Source organism: Ptychodera flava, chromosome 2 (assembly GCF_041260155.1).
Source record: "Ptychodera flava strain L36383 chromosome 2, AS_Pfla_20210202, whole genome shotgun sequence".
NCBI lineage: Eukaryota > Metazoa > Hemichordata > Enteropneusta > Ptychoderidae > Ptychodera > Ptychodera flava.
Window position 1 is genome coordinate 14621055 of NC_091929.1, and position 21828 is coordinate 14642882.

Here is a 21828-nt window from a genome sequence, read left to right on the forward strand (position 1 = left end):
CAAACAAGCCACGATAGGCAAAAAAAGAAATGTTTCAGGTCATTGACATGTGGCAAAAATGATACGGCGACGCGTTTTTTATTTTTCTGAAATTCTCAATGGAATTTGATATATTTTTTTCTTCTTTCCAAAAGGGCAAACTGTAAAAGGAAAAAAGGTTGACGCGCACACATTTAAGTGATGCGCGCGATGACTAGAAACAATTCTTTTTTGGCCCTTAGCCTATAGCTCTTAGCTAATGATTTGTTTGGTAAATTGTCCTACCTTTACCTGTCTGCTTAGCAGTCGGTCCGTGTTCGCCCTGTCGGCCTAATCTATTATTGGGAGGGGTTTTTGGAACGCGTTGCTCTCGCATTGGCGGAGTTTCGAAATCGTAAACGTTCAGGCTAGCAGGACTTTCACTACTTGGGCTGCTTTCATTACTGCCATACAGTTCTGGTGTTTCGGGAACGAAGGTGGTGTGTAGACTGGACGTCATGCCTTAGCTGTGCTGAGCTGTTGCTGAGTTGATGCGACTGAGTAAAATTTTGCAGACAATCTTTCCATCAGCTCGCAATTTATATTCCACTTCGGAAAAATGTTTCGATTGGATAATATTTCAAGCAATGTGGTCATCTAACCAATCAGGCATGGCGTTAGATGAATGCTGCCCGGGCATGTAGATTAGTCACTTCGACTTTCTTGGCGCGGACATAGATTCTGCAGACGACGTTTTCATAAACTTTTGTGACCTTCTGATTGGATTACGTCATGCACACTGCTAAAGTTAAACCAATCACAAGACTCAAACTGTCGACGATAAGAAGCTCCGACGACCGACCAAAGTTTGAGAGGAGACAACTTGTAAATTTTGCCCGTAGGCCTAGAACCGGAGGTAAGCCCTAAAGTTTTCTATCAGCCTACGCACCTATAGAGCTATTTCCCAGACATATTTCACACGTGCTTGCTTCATTTCAAATAATTTTCACTGAAACTGTATGTGGAATCACTCCCACTGGTCTTGGGTTCATAGTTGTGCTGGTTTGTCCGGTTTCCGCGTCTTGTAGCCTACGGTGTAGCCTACGGTAGGTTGCGCTACGTGCCGACAACTTTTCACTATCATTTCAGTTCTCATGTACAAAGCCGCCTACTCAAGACGAGCAAAAGTACATTTTAAAAAAGTAATACATACTTGTATTTCATGTCTCGTATTATGCGACTAAGCTCCGTAAGGAAATTTTATTGCTCTTTTTTTTACATTTTTCTGAAAGAACGACCAATATTGCTGCCTCCTTTGTGATGGCAAAATACGTCATATTGCACATGCGCATTCCCGAGCATCCTCAACGATGCAGGATGATGCAGGACATACCTCAGGACAGCTAGTAGTAGTACTTCTCGCTCATGACTGTCAGAGTAATTCCCAAGCGCCCCGCACACACGTCTCTGACCAGGGGCAGTGCATCCTTGTTTGTGTCATTCGCTGGGGAACTAAAGTATGTCGTCAGCGGTCACGACTGCAGTGGCTTATGCTAGCTCCGAGCATGGAGGTAGTCTCTACTACCTTCACTGCTCCGAGTTAGCGTCCTGCGAGGCGTCATCTTCGTCGGTGGCCCTGCGTGCACGTACGTACAGGTACGTGCCGGTCTGTGTGTTCCGGCAACTACAGACAAAGAGATTTTTGACAGTGTGATACTGTGACAGTGAAGGGACGAGGTAAGCCTATGCGTGAATCCACAGGGAACACACTCGTCTATGTTTTTGTTGATGACATCGATGGTGGCTCACAAAATCAAGCAACACATTACTTTGGTGTTAATTGTAACTAACATATAATTTATGTAGTATTCCAGTGCTTTCTCCCAAGTGGCATTGATTTATGTGGTTTGTCCATGTGACTCGGGAAGAGGAGGAGAAATACTGGTGTACTGGACTGAATTCTTACACCGGCCGGCCATGCCTCGTCCCTCCCACCATGGAAATATAACCCACACCACAGTCCTTTGGTTGAGGGACTGTGCCCACACACACAGGCGCTTAAACCGTCGCTACGCGAAGCCGGCCTGTATACCGGAGGAGACAGGCCGGCTTCGCGTAGCGACGGTTTAAGCGCCTGTGCCCACACATACTTCCATGTTCCCACGTACACGCACGTGTGGCTTTGAAGTGCTTAGACCGAAGCTTCCTTCTATTTACATAAGTTACATAGATATCCTGCTACTGTCTTTGGGATTCATAACTATGGCATTATAATGTTTCCATTTAAATTTTTCTAACACTTAACAGGTAAACATTGATTGTAATGACACGGACCATCCATGGATTCTTTCTGTGAAATTTGCGTGAAGAATTTCCCTACCCACAGACATCTAGTCAGACATCTTTTAAGTGTCACTCATCAGAGGCAACTGGAATTGACTGCATTGGATGATGTACCGTCACCTACCAGCTCTAATACTCTTTCCCAGAAGTCATTATCTCCAGATATTTGCACCGATAGCGAGATTTATTCTAGCAGTGTGATAAATCTGGTAAGATGATTGTGGTACAGTAATATTTTCCACGTTAGAAGATGTCAATCCACTGAAAGATAAATTATTTTGTCTCGCATTTGAATTTCATGAAGGAAACCTGCATAGTGAATAGCATACCTCACATGACTCATTGAAAAACACCTCATCAGATATTTTCTTAGTTGGCCTTGGACACATTATTTTGTTATTCTTATTACTGAACTCTTTGTTATTTGTATGTTTTGAAATCAATTCCTGCAGTGCATTCTGTTTGGTTAGGCATGTCCCACTGTGCCTATCCAAACCCCAAAACTTGAACGCATTTCTTTCTGTTCATTGCATGCTCAATCCCCCCATTCTCCCTAAAAATGTGCAAAGGGGAGGGTGGCAGTGTCAGTGCAGTGCTAGACTCTTACGTCACTTCTGCCTATAATCAATGGTTTTTAAATGGGTGCCATTGCACTATGAGTAAGTGAAAGTTAATAACAAAGACAGATTTCGCACCAGTTTTTCATAGATTTTTTATTGCTGAACACTTAATTGCTGGGTAACCTTACCCTTTAAGGGCAATAGCTTGTCCTGATTTTTCTGTTCTAAAAAGTTATTCTGTATTTTTAGGGCAGTTTTTTCCTAAAAAAAATCACTGTCCATTTGCATTGTAATTCAGCATAGTATTGGGAATATTTTCAATGTGATATTTAACAATGATATGATAATGTTGATATATTTTGGGGCAATATTCCCCATCCTTTCATTCAAAAAATATTTTAACTAAATTTTAGTGACTATTTTACATTGTTAATTTTAGAGACTACATTGTTAAATCTCCTTGAGGATAATGATTAAATCCCTCTGCTATGAAATATTCATTATATAATAGTATTTTTGACAATGTATTGCATTTCCCTCAAAAGCATTTTCTTACACAAAAACATTTCTGTAATGACAAAATTTCAGAATTGTGGAACAGCTAGTTTATGAGATATTTCACTGAAGACATCTCTGTGTACATCTAAGCAAGTGTAGGTTTTCATAATGGAAGGTGGTCTTACAGCCATTGCCCTTTGGGATACATTGAGTTACATAATACTAATTAACTGAACATAGGCTTCAAGATTTTTCTGTTATTCATATAATTAATTGCAGTGTTCTCCACAGCCCAGAAATCACAATGGGTGGTCGATTTGCATAACAATACACCATTAACATATTGCTTTGTTGTTTGGCTATTTACATATGACCATATTTCTCCAAAAATAGAGGGGTGGCCCACAACAACAGTAAATATCTTTTTTGATATTTTTTCCAGAATTTCATGCAGTACACTACATCATTAGTTTGTTATGAATTTCACGACACTTTTAGTTGTGAAATACTAGAAATTTACCAAAAAGTGCACTCCATAGTTATCATGATTTGATAAGGGGCTTAAATGTCAAAATAATAATGAAAACAATTTAGTGTCCAGACGTACTAGTTTTCCACATTCGCTCCCAACTACCCTTCTAGCCAAGATCACTTGGTTTGCCACTGATATCATGCTGAGATTATGCAACTGTTTTAATAAACCAGGCAATCATATATAATCATACTGCTAATAAACATAAGATCATATTCTGTGACTGCAGACTTCCATGCTATATCAGTTGCAAAGTCTCCTCCATAGCCAGGATATCTCTGGTATCACAGGTGCTTCCTCCGTTGCATAGGTCTGAGGCTAAAGGCTGAGGGTCAGTGCACTCTGACACTGAAGGCGGAACCTCGGTAGTAGTACTAGTAGGAAGGTCAGACTTGAAAATTGCAGAGACTTCGAAAACCAACAAAATACCCACCCATCCAAAAAAGACAGGCTGTTGGAAATATCATTGATACCTCAAATCTTTACTTTGGTTGCTACATTTAATATGTAAATGCCTTAACTCAGCGAAAATTCACTGACATCAGAATCTCTGCATTCATGTTGCCAAACTGCTGTTGTTGTCAAGTGTTGATGCCCAAAGGATTGCTTGTGTAAGAGGGAAAAAATATTGGAACTGACAAAATTTAATGATGTTGATCAATATTGTTCAAAATATTAAACAAAATTTGCCCCTTTCTTATGTATTATGAGGTTGACAGTTTGTACTGTGTTAACATCAACATTTTGCTTGTACATATATGTAGAAATTGATGGCTGAGTAATTTGTTTCACTTGTTTTTAATTCCGTGAGTTTACAAATGACAAATAATCTCAGAATGATCTTATCTTCTGCTAGACTCCTCAAGAGGATGACTATGTTGAAGAGAGAGACATAAACCAAGAAGGATGCTCAAGAGATCAATGTGGTTAGTGTGATTTTGTGGTTTATGGTATATACTCCAGTACATTTGGGAAAGTAATGTTACAAATTATGATGTACACTCCATCATCATGTACATCAGCATACTGATTTGACTCAAACCATGGTGGTGAAAGGGTTATTTGCCACTCTTGTGAAAGGATGGCTGCTGAAGTCACTGCCAGCACATTGTGCACACTGTTCCAATGTACAGTATGCTACCAACTGCTCTGATGTTTCTATCACACATACATTCATGTTTTAATAGCATAAAGACATTAGTTGATACAAATTTATACATAAATTGCGAACTTTTTCAAATATTTATTTTAATCCATTATCCAATGGGAGTATATCCCAATTACAGGGTGAGATACCCACCACTCCTGGGTAGGGGAGAAGCAATGACAGGAGAATTGCCTTGCTCAACATGTCAGGTCTCCACCCCACCATCCTCTGATAGACCACATCAAAATGAACTGTATGCTGTTCATTGACTAGTATCCACATAGTCATCAGTAGAAATTGCAATGTATTCACTTGCTTATCACGACTTTCTGCTTTGATTCTCTAAATACAGATGAATTGAAAGAACAGCTTGGTGGCCATTCAAAAACGAGGCTGAAGCTGAACTTGCTTTGTTGCTTCATGGACCCCATCCACTTGTGAGTAACATCCGCCTGTCCAAATATTACTTGGTCAAACCCCAAAAATATATGTGGTTCCAGAAACATACTTTTCAAAATGGGTAGGTTGAGATAAGTCTTTAACCCTTTGAGCGCCAAAGTCAATTTTTGCCACCTTATAAATACACACCAGTCAATTTTTTTTCAGATTTTTGCCAAAATTTTGATAAGAAACTGTAGTTGATGAAATGTGATGTCCATTTGATCCAAATGAAAAAAAAAAATCCAGAAAAATTCATAAAAATTGGTAAAATGTTGCACTAAAGTTTTGGTAGGAAAAATTACAGCACTCAAAGGGTTAAAAATATTTGGTTGCTTTTGCATGTTGCAAATTCATCTGATATGTTAATATAGTTGTGATCAGGTCCCACGTAACAACACTGAGTAGGATAATGATTGAAGGTCCGTTTACAAGGATGTTCCCTGAGTGCAGGGAATGCCCTCATCAGCGAACCTTCCATCTAGGTGATGATGTCATTGTAATACATCACAATCTCTTGATCTTGCTTGATTTTGTGATTTTATTTTGCTTTGAATCTCTCATAAATAATCTTATTTTTCATGTCTGCATAATGGCTATATTAAAAGTTAAGGTTTGGTAGGTTAAAGCTCCATGAGCTGCAATTTTTGGGATATTTTTCATGAAATTTATTTTCCAAAATAACATTAGCCTATACAGATGTACTCACTGAATGATGATAATGCAAGTATTATTAGCCACTAAATATGACTGCAAATGTAAGTTTTAACTTTATAAATAATAAAACAGTGCTGGACCCAAATATGGCCACCACCATATGATAAACAAAATAAGATGAAAACAGTGCATTTACCTTTGATTCTGTAGGAAGAAAACATTATCCCATCCCCTATAACACATGGAACTAAATATATAATTCTGAAACATTTCATTTTCTATTTTCATTGCAATATTTCACATGTTTTTAAATGGTGAGAAATTTCAAATGTATCGATATTTCCTTTTTAGCGTTTTGTCTCAAATAAGTGTTAACTTGATATAATATCATGCTATAGGTATAATATCATGTAATAGGTGGAGTAAAAAGCATATCCTAGATTATTATAGACATTTGAAGCTTCACAAATTTTATCGACTTACAGCTCATGGGGCTTTAAAATTACAGTTAGCTGGGTTATTGGAACCACAATTTTTTTGGTTTTATTACTGCCAGAGTGTTTTTGCACTTGTATTTGTGGTGACAGATACCACATTCACATTTATAATTTGGGAAGGTTTAAGTGGTAATGGTTGTGTTCTTTCAATTCCAAAGTTAACTAAGCCAACTTCTTTGCAAAATGAAATGTTTTATGATTAGTACTGACAGAATAATTCTTTAATTAAATTGTTAGCTTGTCTGATTTTGGGCACGGTTACTCTAACAAACGTTTTGTAGAGTAACCGTGTTTTGGGTTATCTGCTACAGCCTTTCACTCTACATTTGAAAGCGACATGTTTGAACTGATACATTCAAGACAGTTATAGTTAGAATTTTTGTACACATTGTAGGGTGAAAGTTTACAGAAGTATGTGTGGTACTTACTGAAAAAGAGAGACCCATCTGTTCCACCAAGGTATAAGATAAAAAATATTATTGATAGTTTACCAGGCTTTGAGAAACCTTACAAGGTAATGATATTAAAGGGACAAAGTCACCCATTTTTGACATAATTTTGCTCATTTTAGTTTCTTTTGAAATATTTGTAGCGTTCTTCTCACTGAAGTTGGCTCAATCTCTGGTAAAAACAGCTCAACTCACACCCTGTACATGAACATAGTGCATGAATACTGCCATCATTTAATTTTTAGTATGTACCAAAAAATGTATTGTAGAAGAATTCATGTATTATTATCATTTGCAGGGTGAGAGTTGACTTGTCACATCTTGTGATTGGGCAAATTTTCGTCAGTTTTGTAGAATGAATAACAAGAGAAACAAAAAATCAAAATAATGTCAAAAATGAGCAACTTTATCCATTTACCGTCTGATTTCTCAACTTTTATATTTTCACTTTTAGGTCACATTTGATTTGGTATTTCAATGTGGGCTTATAGTACAAGCGTAATTTGGTGGCATGTGTGTGTGTGTGTTTGTATGTATATCTGTCAATTCCAAAAAACACTGCACTTTCATCTTGATATTTGAAGTACATTCTGGACTATGTGATTGATAACCTGTCATCACCAAAATAATGCTGTGAATGGATGTGAGTGATGTAACTTTTCCGACCAAAATTTTAGTGCAACATTTAACCAGTTTTTGTGAATTTTTCTGTGAGTCTTTTGATAATTTTGGACAAAATGGACATCATGTTTTATTGGCTACATTTTTTCAAACTATCGGTAAAAATCTGAAAATAATTGACTTGGGTAAAATTTATAAAGGTGACAAAAATTGACTGTGGCGCTCAAAGGATTAAGTTCGAGCCCTGTGTTTGCTTTTGGGTAAGAAATCAGTGACAGTGTATGGGGATCACACTTTACCTTACTACACATGCAGTGAGAAATGCAATACCAGATATAAAACATCATATTAGGCTATCATTGCTTCAATTTGTGATAAAAACTATCTTATGAATTCATCCATTGATTTTGACATGTTTTCACCGTTCAACCACCAGATGGAAAATCCTGATGGAATTCCATACTACACTCACAGCATTATACAAAACATACGCTACAAATTGGCAGTGCCTTCTACAGCTTCAACTTTGAGAAGATTTCCTGAAATTAATACAGATGGTATGGTCAGGTAGGTACTTAACCCTTTTATCATAGTGGTCAACTTTTAACACCTTTCACAAAATTGTCTGCTTATGTGCATAAAATATGAAGAACAAGTTTAATAATTTTGACTTAAACATAAAATTGTGTCATGTTATTCATTTTGGGTTCAAAAGGGGAAACCAATGTCTGTTAAAAAATGTCAGAAAATATGAAAATGTCTGCAATTTTAATTTATAGATGATCACTTTCAGTGATGATATGACAAATACTTTTTATGCTTTTTTTCCCCTTAGCACTGAATTTAGAAATGTAATGCGACAAGTTTAACAAGTAAGAAGGTCCCAAAAGTGATTTGTAAAATGTGTGGCCTGTTTGATATGAATCGGAGAAATTTCATGATGTTGTAGACATGTTGCAAACAAATATCTTGAAGAAAATTGTGAAAAATTCCTTTTATAACTTTCATTTGTATCCCATTTTGATAAACATATCAATCAGTTGATCCTCAGTAATGGTGGTTTTGGCTTTAGAAGTGACATGGAAATTTTACAGTACCATATCACCTCTCTTCCAGGGAAATGTATCAAGCAAAGAAATGGCTAGATGATCCGAAGTTTTACTCACCTATGATAATCCTGAATGGAAGCTTTTATTATGTCAATGAATTTGTTGTTGCAGTGGTTGATGGTACAAGAAGTATCAGTTGCATACTAAAATTTGTAGGAAAGGTAACTATTAATATTGATATGTATTCTTTGAATTTCAAGTTTCATTCATAAATCATAAACATTACTGTACTTAGACATATACAAAGCTGTAACAAATTGTACAAGTCACTTTTATCAACCATTTTGAGAAGTACTTGACTTGTTACAACACACATTGATTACCAGTGTAATGCTTAAGACCTGTGCACCCTACACAAGGTCTAAGCATTAAACAACAAATTTTCTGGCAGAATTTGTTCACAAATATTAAAAGATCAATGCATGGCTTTGGCCCTGATTTGACAGATCAAAGGTATTTTAATATCTATGGTTACACTGAAAATGCAATACTTGACATCATTTATTGCACAGCGTATCAATAACAGATATTCCATATTTTGGTGACAACTATAGTATGCATGTATTCATTACTACAAATACAGATATAAATTCTGAAAAGAAAATGCTATTTATGTTAGAATGTGGTAAGTTCATGTGCAGATGAATGTTTCCTTGGATGTATATATACATAACACATCTCACCATTGATATACTTATTTCCATCAAAGTAAATTAAACTGCACTTCTTCTGTATATATTGACTGGACGGCACTTAGAATAATCACAAATATCACTTGTTCATTCTTTTCTCAAGGTGAATAACAGAGAATCACAGCTTCATGCTTTAGTTAGCATAGCCGAAGTAAGAGAAAAAAAGTCTGCTTTATTGGTAGAAGAGAGTTGATATCTGTTGATGCCATCATTGAACACTATCAAGGTGAAATCACAAGGGACAGAGTTGGTTGGACTGTGTGTGGTGATCGCTTAGTACGTGTACCTGAGAAGGTAATCGTTCAGCTTCATTTCTTCATACATAAAGTGGATAAACAATGCTTGCTCAATAGTTGCCACTTTGCACTGAATGTTTTTCCAAGCTCTGATCACCTATGAAAAACTTCATCACACAATCCAATACAATGTCTATACAGAATTGAATATCCCCTATACACATTTTGGTAACTTTAATGACTATCCAGCTAACGTTAGCATTTGTCTTGTGGATCAAATCAAAACTTCAAGTACTGCCTCCCCTTACGTTAATTTGTAACAAGTTTAGCAATTTACTGCAAGGAACCCACATGAACAGATGGCACCAGAGTCTATACAACTAATTTGGGATAGCATAAGAGAGACTATTGAGTGTACTCATATTTGCAAATGGATTCACAGAGGAAATTACTAATAATTGAGTATTTCTTCCCTTCACACACAGACTCTTCATCTGCTAACCTCAGAGCACCCTGTGAAGAAGAAGGCTGGAAATAGAAGAATTCTTAACTTGCCACTGCTGTTTTTTTCAGATGATGTTGGTGGAAATACCACAAATAAGTGGAATAGATTTGGTGTTTGGCTTTTCATGCTGGCTGGTCTTCCCCACAAAGAAAATAATAATTTGGAAAACATAGCCTTTGTGAATGCTTCAAATTCTGTCGGTGCATTAGACCTCTCAAAAGCAATATTATCAGAACTGGAGACACTCCAAGAAGGTGTGGTAATGTTTGACGCAGCAGAGGGAAAAGAAGTTATGGTTGTAGCTTCGGTTTTGTGCACTCTCGCTGACAATGTCCGAGCCTCTGAATTATGCAGTCATTTGGGATGCAGCAGCCTCCAATACTGCAGATTCTGTGATGTAAGTACATGTATTCATGGTCTTTTAATCGGGATTCATAGATTCTATTTAGCTAGGTATACAGAAATAATGTATTGTAAGATTTTGGCTGGAGAAGTCTAATTTTTCATGTCAGTTGCTTATTTATGAGATTCATGAGTCAATTTGGCAAACCATATCATGCCTGTCAAATGCTCAAACAATGATTTGTCATGCAGTAAATCCTTCCACCATGCACTGGTGCCTATTGACAGTAAGGCTAAAATCTAACTGTAAATTTGACTACTTTCATGTTGGTCATCAGTGAAAAGGGGAAAGTTGTTTTTGAGATACACGTTTGCATTTGAAGATTTTGCCATCAATGAATATCCTACAGCCTGGAAAAATTTCAATTTTGTTCTACAATGTAACACCTTTAGCAACAGTGGCTCTGTATAATTTTATGATGTCTAAAAAAAGAAGTATGTATTTCCTAAAAGTAGAAGTTACAGATTTCAAAACACCAGAGAAATGTGGATGAGGGGACACAGTTACCACCATATAGCATCCTGGATGAACTACTGAAGAACCCATTCTAATAAATTGAGCCCTGATGTATAACCTGTGAGCAGTTGCTCAAGTGTGTATGTGACACTGGCTTGATAATCTGTGTACACTACTGGCAGACTTTGTGAAGTTTGGTATGTTTTCACATTGTTCACAAATTGCAGTTTTGTACAAACTGTAAGTGGCTAAAAATGTAGCAGATTACTTCAGTGTTTATAAAATTTTGATTAAAATCAACCAACGTGGATTTTTCCTCCTGTTCAATTTGACTTGTGAAGTTTGAGTTGTTAGACAATAGGACGTCTTGAGTTCTTCCAGCAAAAGTCAACTTAATGCAATAATATTTCTAAAGTATTTTATATTGATTGCTAGATTGGAGCTTTGCAAGAAAAACTTATTTAATGTAAAATGTATCCATGTATGTGTATGGTTTCATTTCCCTAAATTTACATGTGTATTCCTTGATTATTTTCTTCATCAGACAACTCGAAGACAGGTGAAAGAAAATCCTCTTCAGATTGGTAAAAGAAGATCTACAGCATATACAATGAATGCCATCAAGAAAATCAGACTTGTACAAACAGAAAAGTAAGTTATTTTAATTAACCATGTCAGAATTGTTCGAATTAGCAAGTTATATGATACACATGTGAAACAAAAAGATGGTATGTTAAAACAAAACGATAGGTGAAGACTGTTTTGTCTAAAGTGAAATTTTATCAAAACCAGTGTATTAGTAATGAAAAATGACATACATTGCTGTTTAATTTGCTGTGTATCCTTTTGTGAAAAGTTGACTATCAGTGCTGGCAGAGTCATTTTTGAAGATGGTGCCAGAGATTATAGCAGCTGTAAAAACAAACTGCTCTCAGTTGCACTTGGAACACACAGGATAACTCTCACACCTCTGTAACAGTCACACTGGGCTGTTTACACGGTTCACTCTGCATGGAATATCCCATGATTCATTATGATGTGTATCCTCGGAGGTTCCTCACTGATGTCTGAAAAGTCTCCTATGTGCAGAGAAACTTCTAGACAAGTAAAAAAATTTGGAAACCGTACTTTTGAGGAAATGGCTGTGCTCAATGTCCAGTTTGAATGATTTGAAAAATAATGCTTGATTGAGAGAGGGGATATCAATTTTGTGAAATTGTCAAACAATTTTAGAGCCAATGATACACAATAATTTCTATGGAAAGTAAGGAGTCTTTTGGCACCTGTTTTGTCAAACAAAAGGATTTTGATTTCTTTCAAATAGATCTGCAAAAGAAATTAATGTTAACTTTTGCACTGAAAGTGACCACCTCAGTTGGTCATTACAAACTTCCCAAAAGTGTGTTATTTGTAGTCCCTGTAAACCATCAATTTTGTGGCCGTTTAATGGTGATGTTGAAATTTCTACTAAAAAATCGGACCGTACTTTTATTAGATATTATCAAATGGTCATTGTAATGACAAATGTCACTCTCAATATGCAGAACTGGAAAAGTTATGATTACATGAACCTTCGAGTGTACACATCATACAGACTTGTGGGTATATAATGTACTGTATTGTGCGGTTGTGGGCATATAGCTGTATCAGCCCGATGGAACAACACACCTTGTACCAACCTAGCAAAATTGTCACTGCTACAAGGGTGTCAGCATAATAGCAGGGTGTATTTCACAGCCATGTACCTCACAGCTGTGCACTGCTACATGTATGCTACACTGTTGAAAAAATATGGCTGCTTAAGGTGTGTGAACGACAACGTTGTCACTCACATTTCACTGACACACACAGTTACAGCTGTATTTCTCACACCCCTGTAGCAGGGATGTACAAATAGCTGCTTGCCAACCACGTAACTTTCCAGTGCGCATGAGTAGAGTTTGGATGGAAAGCTACGTAGTCTGGCTGGAGTTGTGTAGACAAAAATAGCATCCAATTAAATCGCTGAATCTATGTACATTCAAACATGTGATGCATTTTGTACAGCCCCACTACGGGCGGGAGAAGTTCAAAATAGAACCTGAGGTAGCAATTAAATCTCGCATTGGGGATTTCTCTACTTAGGTGAAGTGGTACCATGGTACATAGACAACATGTGCTAGTACTCAAGGGAAACAACATGTAAAGCACCTGGAATTGGGTGGAACACATGTATTCACTTTTGTTTGTTCTTGTCAGAAGGTTTTGTTCCATCAGACTGACTTGCTGCCATTACATATTAATATATGTTTAATATTTCAGTGCGAAAAGATCTTTATGTGTCATTTCAGAGAAAAACAAGAGTGTAGGAAGAAATCTGGGGTGTCTGAAAAGAATAACCCAATCATTGAGCATAAGATATTTGAGAACTGCAGGTACCTCCTTTCAAATGAATTTCAAGTAACAATGTACTGTCGTTTACAATTAAAGTCAGATAGCTAATGATCATCTGTGTAATTTAATTGGCAAATTTGGCAACTACTGGATCTGGTACTTGTGATTTACAGAACTTTGAGATATATAGTCATGCAATTTTTAGCTCACATTTGGTATACCAATGTATGAATAGACTTGTATGACACTTGTATACCAACAGGCAAAATGTGTCAATGCATGGACAAAGATTTTAAAGCATGCATTGTAAGGTATATTTGTTGCATCTATAAGTCTGACATGTATATTATGACATTTCTTTATAGGACGCCATATGAAAGGCTGCATTGCTTGTTGTTGGGGCCAGTGAAAGATTTAACAAGGAGAACTTTCTCCAATATGTCACCAGAAGCAAAGAAAAGTATACTCCTAAAAATCAAGGCAAGTTGATTCAGTGTTGGTAGACCAGTCTTGAAACTAAATTATTTCACTACCATGCACAGAGTTTTTTTTTCCTCTCTGCTTTTATATACATCAATGAAAGCCTACGGTATCAGGTCAGTCAGCATCTATCATCAATAAGTTTGTCTGCCTGTATATCTGGATGGATGTCTTGGTTCACAGTTGGATATCTGTATGTATTTCTGTACATTGCCACTTAAAAATATGAGTCATTCTGTGCCACCTTATTGTGTGGCATTTAGGTGTACCATAAACAGCAGATGGAAGGTGACATTGCACACACACTCAAAAATGGAAAAAATGGAAGTGCTGAATATCAAAAAAGTCTGAACTGTATGTACTGTTCTGGTTGCTTTAGTATGTAATTGTAGTTCTACCATAGACTTTTGAGAAACACTAGAAGGTATGTGGTTGCATGTAAGTAAGTTTATAACATGACTAAGCCAAAGGGTATTATGAAATATGTCCCAGCCGCGAATAATGGCCCATAGAGGGCACTGTATCCCCAAAATTAGATGGATGACCTCATATTTTTATTACATAAATAACACCTGTGGGTCATATTTCATCAGCACCATAAATTTGAAAATGAAGAAAACATTTAATTTTGAGGTGGGTACTACCTTAAAGCACTGAATAATTTTGTAGCAGGAAAGAATCCAGACTGTCCACAAAAGATTTTTAGTGTGAGAGTACAATGTAAGTATATATCAAATCTGATCCATTGACAGCATTTTTTCTGTTTGCTTTTACAGGCAATGAACTGGAAGCCAGGCAATTCTTTGGGAAATATTTCTTCAACTGCAACTCATTTTTGGGAAGAGACTTTAAAATATGGGCTCAGATGGCAGTATTTGTATTGAATGAACATATCCAGCCTCAAGAGAGACAGCTGTGGCTGTTATTATGCAAAGTGAGGTTTACATTGTTGCATATACATATAATTTTATCAGAATATTTTTAGCCATTTTGAGATATAGACTGAGGGGCATAGAAAAAGTGATCTGATTGCATTGTGCAAGATTTGTGACGCATCCATTTTGGGGCAACTTTAATCCAAACAATAACATACAATATAATTCGGATAGTTTTCAATCGGATTCGAACCCACAACATACGGCATCAGTCGCCTAGCTGAGAGGCCACAGACAGAACCACTCGGCTAAATCTCCACTCCCAAAAAAGAGTGGTTCAATAGCTGGCTAAGTTGTTACATTTTTCTGACTGAGACCGCTCAACACGTTGTAGAGTTCGTGAAGCACTCACGCACGCATGCTCACTATCATACATCGCACATACACACTTTATCGAAGCGAAGAAACGAATTTCATCGCTTTAACTGGGCGAACGATAACCTCGGGGACAATTCTGTCCACCAGCAGTGTTACCTACCCAGGGTAGAAAATTAGGATAGTTTTCAATCGGATTCGAACCCACAACATACGGCATCAGTCGCCTAGCTGAGAGGCCACAGACAGAACCACTCGGCTAAATCTCCACTCCAAAAAAAGAGTGGTTCAATAGCCGGCTAAGTTGTTACATTTTTCTGACTGAGACCGCTCAACACGTTGTAGAGTTTTGCCATTCTTTAAAGTACTAAATCTCATGAAATATGTATTCTTTTTTTTTTGTAAATTGCATTAGCTATATTCAAGGAGCTGTACTCATCCAACATCAATGCTGAATATATTGCCAAGGTCAAAACTTTGGTGAAGAGTTTTCTGTTGAAGGCAAAGGAAGTGATGCCAACTCTCCTTAATAAATCAAAAGTCCATATGTTACAACACCTACCAGAAGATTTAGTTGATTTTGGTCCAACAACTTGCTACAGTACAGAACGGTAAAACAGTAATTGCACATCAGTTTAGAAATAATAATGAGTCTAGTTAATACAAAGTTCAAAAACTTCAGAAGCTTGTAATATACTCATCCACACAGTTTTTACCTGTAGAAGCAATTTTGAGTAGCAAGTTTGTAAACATGGACTTTCCGGACAGTTTCTCTGACACCCATCTTACTGATTCACAGGTAGTTACAAAATTGGTTGATCAACACACACGGTGAGTTTTCTCATTGATAGACAACCAGACAAGAAATTTAGTTCTCTATAACATTATTCTGCATTTCCATCTTCCTCTAACAGGTGTGAAAGCTATATGGGCCATGTGCGTTTGGCATATCAATACACAAACAGGCACTCACCATCACAAGACCTTGCCCATCATTTTGCAAGAGTTGCGTATCTGAGATTTGTTTTCAGTGGTGGCTTCGTACATGAAAGAAGTTACATGTGAGTATTGTTTATATACTGTAAAATGGGAAATTTTTGCGATATCCACAAAGGTGACTATTTTGCGATGATTAATTTTCTTGTTCTCTCATTAGCTACTATAGACTACTATGGTCTATAGAAGCTCATGGGATCAAAACAAATTGATCACAGACTTAAGTTCTCATATCACATAATATCATTTTGTTGGCCATACTTTGAAAAGGGTACAATTTGGGGGAACATGCAATTTGTTGGTAAGGTTTTAGAATAATATTAAATATGCACTGAGTATCACCAAGAGGAGTAGGTATTGATCACTGTGCTACTTTCCTTGAGCGTGGGTTGGTGGTGCTGTCCCTACCCAAGAAATTGATGCAAAGTGACCATTTAATCAGCAGAAACCCAAAACTTTGATTGATTCTCAACCATAACTACTCAAAAGTGAGTTAGTGTGTGAGCTTTTCACTCCACTGGTTCTTCAGCGATATATCTGAACAGACTTCATTGTGTAGGTATAGGATTGTGTCTTTCCTCAGATCCCTTTGTTTAAAGAGAGATTGAATTTTTCTCACATTCTTGGCCACTGGGATTTTGAGATAGACAGTGTGAGATTGATTCAACCTTGCACTCTCACAGACATGAAACACAAGGGCTGATTTAGTTGGATATAAATTTTTATTTACAGAAGTGCGCAAAAAGTCATCCAATAGCGCGATGTGTTGTAAACAGACAAAACCTACAATGTGACCACACGACAGTCATACAGATTTTACACATTTTGTGGTCATGTGAGAAAAAGAATGTCAAACAAGGACCTTGGATAGTATTCATTGGGATATTTTGTATCCCACTTGCCTGTAGCTGGTGTGAAACAAAATATCACCAATGAGTGTGAGAAATATTATTCCAGGTCCTTTGCATTTTATTCTGATTGCTATTTTCTTGTTGATTATAACGTAGAAATATGCTGACAGACATGTTTTAGCTCACATTTGGTATACCAATATGAACTTTTATAGTTACTGTATAAGCTGAAGTTGGTGATGTGTGTGTGTCCCCCCATCCGTCAACAGCAAACACTTTCATGTACTTTACTAATTGTATTCATTCATTTTGACAGGTCATGTGGCCCAAGGCTGAAAGAATTAAATTCAGATCCTGAAGTTCAGCAGTATTTGTACTCTAGAAACAACCAGATCAAGCCACAAAAAGGAGAATTACGTTTAGTAAGTGTTCAGAGAAAGTTTCACATGGTTTATATTTGTTAGTTCACGAGATTATCTGAATATATTTTCATAAAGAAGTGGATTGCCTAAACAGGTATATGCCAAGTTGTGATTTCAGGTCAAGGCAAACCTGAAACAATGCTTTATGCGCCAATTTGAACTGTCAATACTGTAGTTAGCTATTACAACGTTTTTCAGAATTAGAGCGCGAAGCTACTGCAGTGAACTGCAATAAAACTGCTCACACTAATTAGTTTCAGCTGTAGGCAGCTGGCAAAGTCGACAACATTGTAAGTCCCATGCAGACAGTCTGTCTGGGGAAGTTGAAATAAAAAAGATTTGTACATGGACCAGTGCATGGTAATGTTACATTGTATCTTAATCTTGAACACAGGGTGCCAATCGTAAACTCTCATTTACAACTCGAGCCTCAGACAGAGCTAGTTTTGCCTTTGTACAAGCAGACTTTTTGGTCTTTATCAAGTAGCCTTGTTCAACACCAAAGTGGCCACGGCTACAGCTGAAACTAATTAGTGTAAGCAGTTTTATTGCAGTTCACTGCAGTGGCTTCGCGCTCTAATTCTGAAAAGCGTTGTATATAGGGAACTGTTGTTGTATACTGCTTGTATATTGTCTGTAGTTTTCATCTTTCATTATGTTCATTTTTTGTTTTGTGGTATGCTGCGCATAATAATAGATTTACTTACATGTGAAAACACATACGTATGATTGTAATTCTTGTAAATTTTGTTAAGATCAATTACTTTACAGGACAAACATTCTGTAAAGACATACCACATTTGCCACTAGCTGTCCACTGTATGATATAGGTATATTTTTATATGGTTATATTGTTTGGGGTTGAAACAATGACAAATATACATTGAGATTGAAGCATTTCTGTTTGTGGTTTGCTTCATCTTCAAATTTGATCTTTATACAGCTAAGGAAGCAGGCTACTCTAAAAGATGACCTATCTACAGCAGAAGAGCTTGATGTGTGCAGGTTAGTTATAATATCAATAAAATACAGTAAGTTTGCTGTGTAGTGCAGTTTCCATAATGTTCACTGGCACTTACCACAGATAAATCATAGGTAAATTCTCAACAAGTGAATGTTATGTTTGGATATAAAATTTTGTTTGGTAAGAGTTGATGAATATAAAGTGATAATTGATTATAGAAATAACGGGCGACGCGCTGACCATTAACGTTTATTTGTGGGCAAGGGCGAGAGGAAAGCCAAAAATTAACGGGCGAGGCTTGCCGAGCCCGCTAATTTGGCTTTCCTCGAACCCGCGCCCACAAATAAACGTTAATGGTCAGAGCGGAGTCTGTTATTTCCATTATATTATCAGCGAACCCAAGAAAACCGTCAAAATTTCCGAAAATTTCAGGAGCAAACGACAGCTGGGCCCGAGAAACTGAGCAATACGCGACGCACTGTCACGCGCGCTGTAAAAAATTGGCAAATCCAGAAATATTTTCAGAAAAAGGTATCTCAACTTGACCTACAAGTGCTCCATTTTATTTTGTGATTGATTATGATTTATGTTTGAGCCGTAAAGTTACGATACTTTGAGTTGTTAATCTTATTATTCATATTCACGTGCATGTAAACGAACCATTACTGTGTATTTGTGGTCAGTCACGTGGTTCAGCTCGACCAATCAAAATGCAACGGGCAGGTCATGGTAATATAATCCTCAATATTGCTGAGCAGTATAAGCAAATTTATGTGTGTTAAAGAGTAAGGCCATGGATTATTTTCTACTGAGAAGGTTTTACATGTTACACAGGGCCCCAGAGTAGTGCTTTCTACTATTGGTGTAATGCAATGTTTATTCTTTGTATTTGTGATGAGACAACTGCAATAAAATGCATCTATGTAATTAGAACTTAGAAGCCCTTGTGTGTGGTGTAAATAATAAAATCAAGTGGATTCAATGTGCAGAATTATTCATGAAATCTGAAAGACAGTGTGCCTGACAGGCTGTTTTGTAGTTTACATGTTAATTTCCAACAAACTTTGCGTGTGATAATTTCTGAAATTTTAAACTTCTTCCTATTTTCACAGAGACTTTGGAGAAAAACAGGCCACTTTTTATGGAGGCATTAGTGAATCTGATGGAGGTGGTGTAATCCATTGTGGAGAGTATGCCCAATTTGCAGACAAGGATGGAAAGGTGAGTCATTGCAAGTTATGTGTATGTAAAAATATATCCAAGAAATAGTCTCTCCAAACAAGAGAAAATAATTAATCACCAACTTGGAGATAAAAAAATCAGTGAAACACAAATGGTAAATAGTGCTATCACCAGCTGCAAATATTTAGAGGGGCAGCTCAGTAGAGTACATGGATAATAATAGGTCATGCAATAGGCCTTCAAAGGCAAATATTTTTTTGAAACCATCATACTTGTTGCCATTACTATCCCTATGTGCATTATAGGGCATGGCATAGTCTTTCTCCAGGCAGAGTTCTTCATGCTTGCTTCTGATAATAGAGCATGCAACAGGAAACTCCAAGCCTGGCTAACAGGGTACCAGCCCAAACATCAATATTTTCTTTCTTCTAATGTTTTAAGCTTAAAATTAAAAGCTCAAAATATTGACCTATATCTGCTTTGCAGTAGAAACCATAACCCCATTCCATAGCAGCCATGATACCTTATGTTGAGTGGTTGCTGTACGTATGTAAAGCACACCGGAGTAAAGTTCAACCCTCTAATAATGATGTATTTGGTGAGAGAATATTACACTTGTAGCAATCTGATCATTTAAATGCTTTATTGTGTCTGCACAACATTTCATCCCCAAAAGTAGGATTTTCTTGGGTGCTACAGAGCAAACATTTTCAATGCGGAGTTATATATAATTGTATTTATCACATGATAAGTAACATGTCTGAGTATATTACTGTGAAATGGTATTGTTCATATATTTGGTTGTGAAACTTGTGGTGGTTACCCCTATAGTTTGTTGCATGCACTGGGAAATCATAAGATCTCCTGATGATTTTACCAGTGCACGAAACAGACTGCATAGGTAGCACCACAGGTTCCACACCCAAATATATCTCTGCCCTACAGAAACATATTGAGCACTATGCGTTGCCTGAATTAACACCCAACTACATTATACATTATACAGGCTGTGTTTATAAGATGAATATTTTGACTGGCTTTGGGCAACAGAATAAGAACACCACTTGATACAAAAATAAAACTACTATAAACACACCAAAAGTTACATATACTGCCATTTAACCCTTTCACCACCATGGTTTGTCCCAAATCCATTGTTTTCTATGATAAAGTGGGACCTCTATACAGGGAACTGGGGGTGGAAGGGTTAAGGCCACTTGATTATCATACTGATGTAACAGGAATTTTGTGTACTTTCATTTCAGGATCTGTATGGAATACTTCTAAAAGTCTTCAAGATAGAAGATGACAGCTGGTGTCTCTTGAAAACCTTTCACCCAATACACAAATATGACAAATTTGGTTGCTCTATATTTAGATTGTGTGGTTCCAAACTGGTAGCAGCATCCACATTTGTGGAGGGTGCTACATTTCACCACTGCTGTGAAAAGACAATTTGCAGACAAATCAGGGAAAACGGACAGTTTGTTTCCAACATGACACAAGTTATCCGTACTATCGCTTGAATAATTTCATATTGTAGTGACACGTTGGAATGCCTTGACTGCATATTGCAGAAGATAACTGATACAGACTCTTTTGGACTGTTGATGAAAGTTGTATTTGATGAGGTTAGAATGACCAGTTTAAAAAGACTGACAATTAGATGCAATTCCACAAAGTTTATACAAGTAAACATAGCACCAGTTTCATGTAAATACTTGTAAGTGTATTTCTGTCTGAATAAAATTTCTACTGGGAATATATCTGTGTCGTTTGGTTTTTGGCTGATTAAAAGTATTCAGGCTTTTTTGACATCTTTAGTGAAAACATGTTAATTCCTGTTCAAAAACAATAAGAACATTAAGCATTCTGTGTACAACTCAAGTCATAATAACCACAGCATATTCAGACTCTGTTATACCACTGTGCAAACAACACCGTATACAGTCCTGTGGATACAGATGCTGTGATGGGCAAAACTTTCAGACCCTGCCACAGAGCTGTGTACACAGCACTGTATACAGTCCTGTGGGTACAGGTGCTGTGACAGGCAGAAATTTAAGGCCCTGTTACACTACTGTATACTCAGCACTGTATACAGTCCTGTGGGTACAGGTACTGTGACAGGCAAAAATTTCAGGTCCTGTTACACTACTGTGCACACAGCACTGTATACAGTCCTGTGGGTACAGGTGCTGTGACAGGC

At 37.0% G+C, this 21828-nt stretch overlaps 2 protein-coding genes and 1 long non-coding RNA gene across 5 annotated transcripts; all 3 read left to right on the top strand.

Moving 5' to 3' along the window:
* Positions 1–1242: 1242 nt before the first annotated feature.
* LOC139115473 (uncharacterized) lies at positions 1243–10513 on the top strand. 3 transcript variants are annotated; one of them, XR_011548133.1, is made up of 9 exons: positions 1243–1614; positions 2266–2510; positions 4748–4817; positions 5391–5475; positions 7025–7144; positions 8137–8267; positions 8817–8970; positions 9605–9795; positions 10223–10513. XR_011548133.1 is itself a non-coding variant. In XM_070677606.1 (5 exons), exons 2-5 carry the CDS (start codon positions 2298–2300, stop codon positions 7059–7061), a joined length of 405 nt encoding a protein of 134 aa, XP_070533707.1. In that variant the 5' UTR covers positions 1247–1695; positions 2266–2297; the 3' UTR covers positions 7062–7148. The 3 variants fall into 3 exon arrangements, 1 of the variants encoding a protein (XP_070533707.1); XR_011548132.1 differs by having other exon boundaries at positions 1250–1695; XM_070677606.1 differs by lacking the exons at positions 8137–8267; positions 8817–8970; positions 9605–9795; positions 10223–10513 and having other exon boundaries at positions 1247–1695; positions 7025–7148.
* Positions 10514–10648: 135 nt separating this feature from the next.
* LOC139115481 (uncharacterized) lies at positions 10649–13875 on the top strand. The gene is made up of 4 exons (XR_011548134.1): positions 10649–11298; positions 11646–11752; positions 13412–13515; positions 13840–13875. It is a non-coding gene; the product is annotated as an uncharacterized lncRNA (long non-coding RNA).
* An 896-nt stretch (positions 13876–14771) lies between these two features.
* On the top strand, positions 14772–21249 carry LOC139115466 (uncharacterized). The gene is made up of 7 exons (XM_070677583.1): positions 14772–14888; positions 15631–15815; positions 16119–16265; positions 17368–17473; positions 18417–18478; positions 19550–19658; positions 20885–21249. Exons 1-7 carry the CDS (start codon positions 14820–14822, stop codon positions 21143–21145), a joined length of 939 nt encoding a protein of 312 aa, XP_070533684.1. The 5' UTR covers positions 14772–14819; the 3' UTR covers positions 21146–21249.
* The last annotated feature ends 579 nt before the right edge of the window (positions 21250–21828 follow it).

What these genes read in the sequence shown, in the direction of transcription:
- LOC139115473 (XM_070677606.1), top strand. Translation starts at nt 2,298, where the DNA reads ATGGATTCTTTCTGTGAAATTTGCGTGAAGAATTTCCCTACCCACAGA. An exon ending in CTAGCAGTGTGATAAATCTG is followed by an intron (nt 2,511 to 4,747) that starts GTAAGATGATTG and finishes ATCTTCTGCTAG; the next exon opens with ACTCCTCAAGAGGATGACTA. An exon ending in ATGCTCAAGAGATCAATGTG is followed by an intron (nt 4,818 to 5,390) that starts GTTAGTGTGATT and finishes CTCTAAATACAG; the next exon opens with ATGAATTGAAAGAACAGCTT.
- LOC139115466 (XM_070677583.1), top strand. Translation starts at nt 14,820, where the DNA reads ATGGCAGTATTTGTATTGAATGAACATATCCAGCCTCAAGAGAGACAG. An exon ending in GTACATGAAAGAAGTTACAT is followed by an intron (nt 16,266 to 17,367) that starts GTGAGTATTGTT and finishes TCATTTTGACAG; the next exon opens with GTCATGTGGCCCAAGGCTGA. An exon ending in GAAGAGCTTGATGTGTGCAG is followed by an intron (nt 18,479 to 19,549) that starts GTTAGTTATAAT and finishes CTATTTTCACAG; the next exon opens with AGACTTTGGAGAAAAACAGG.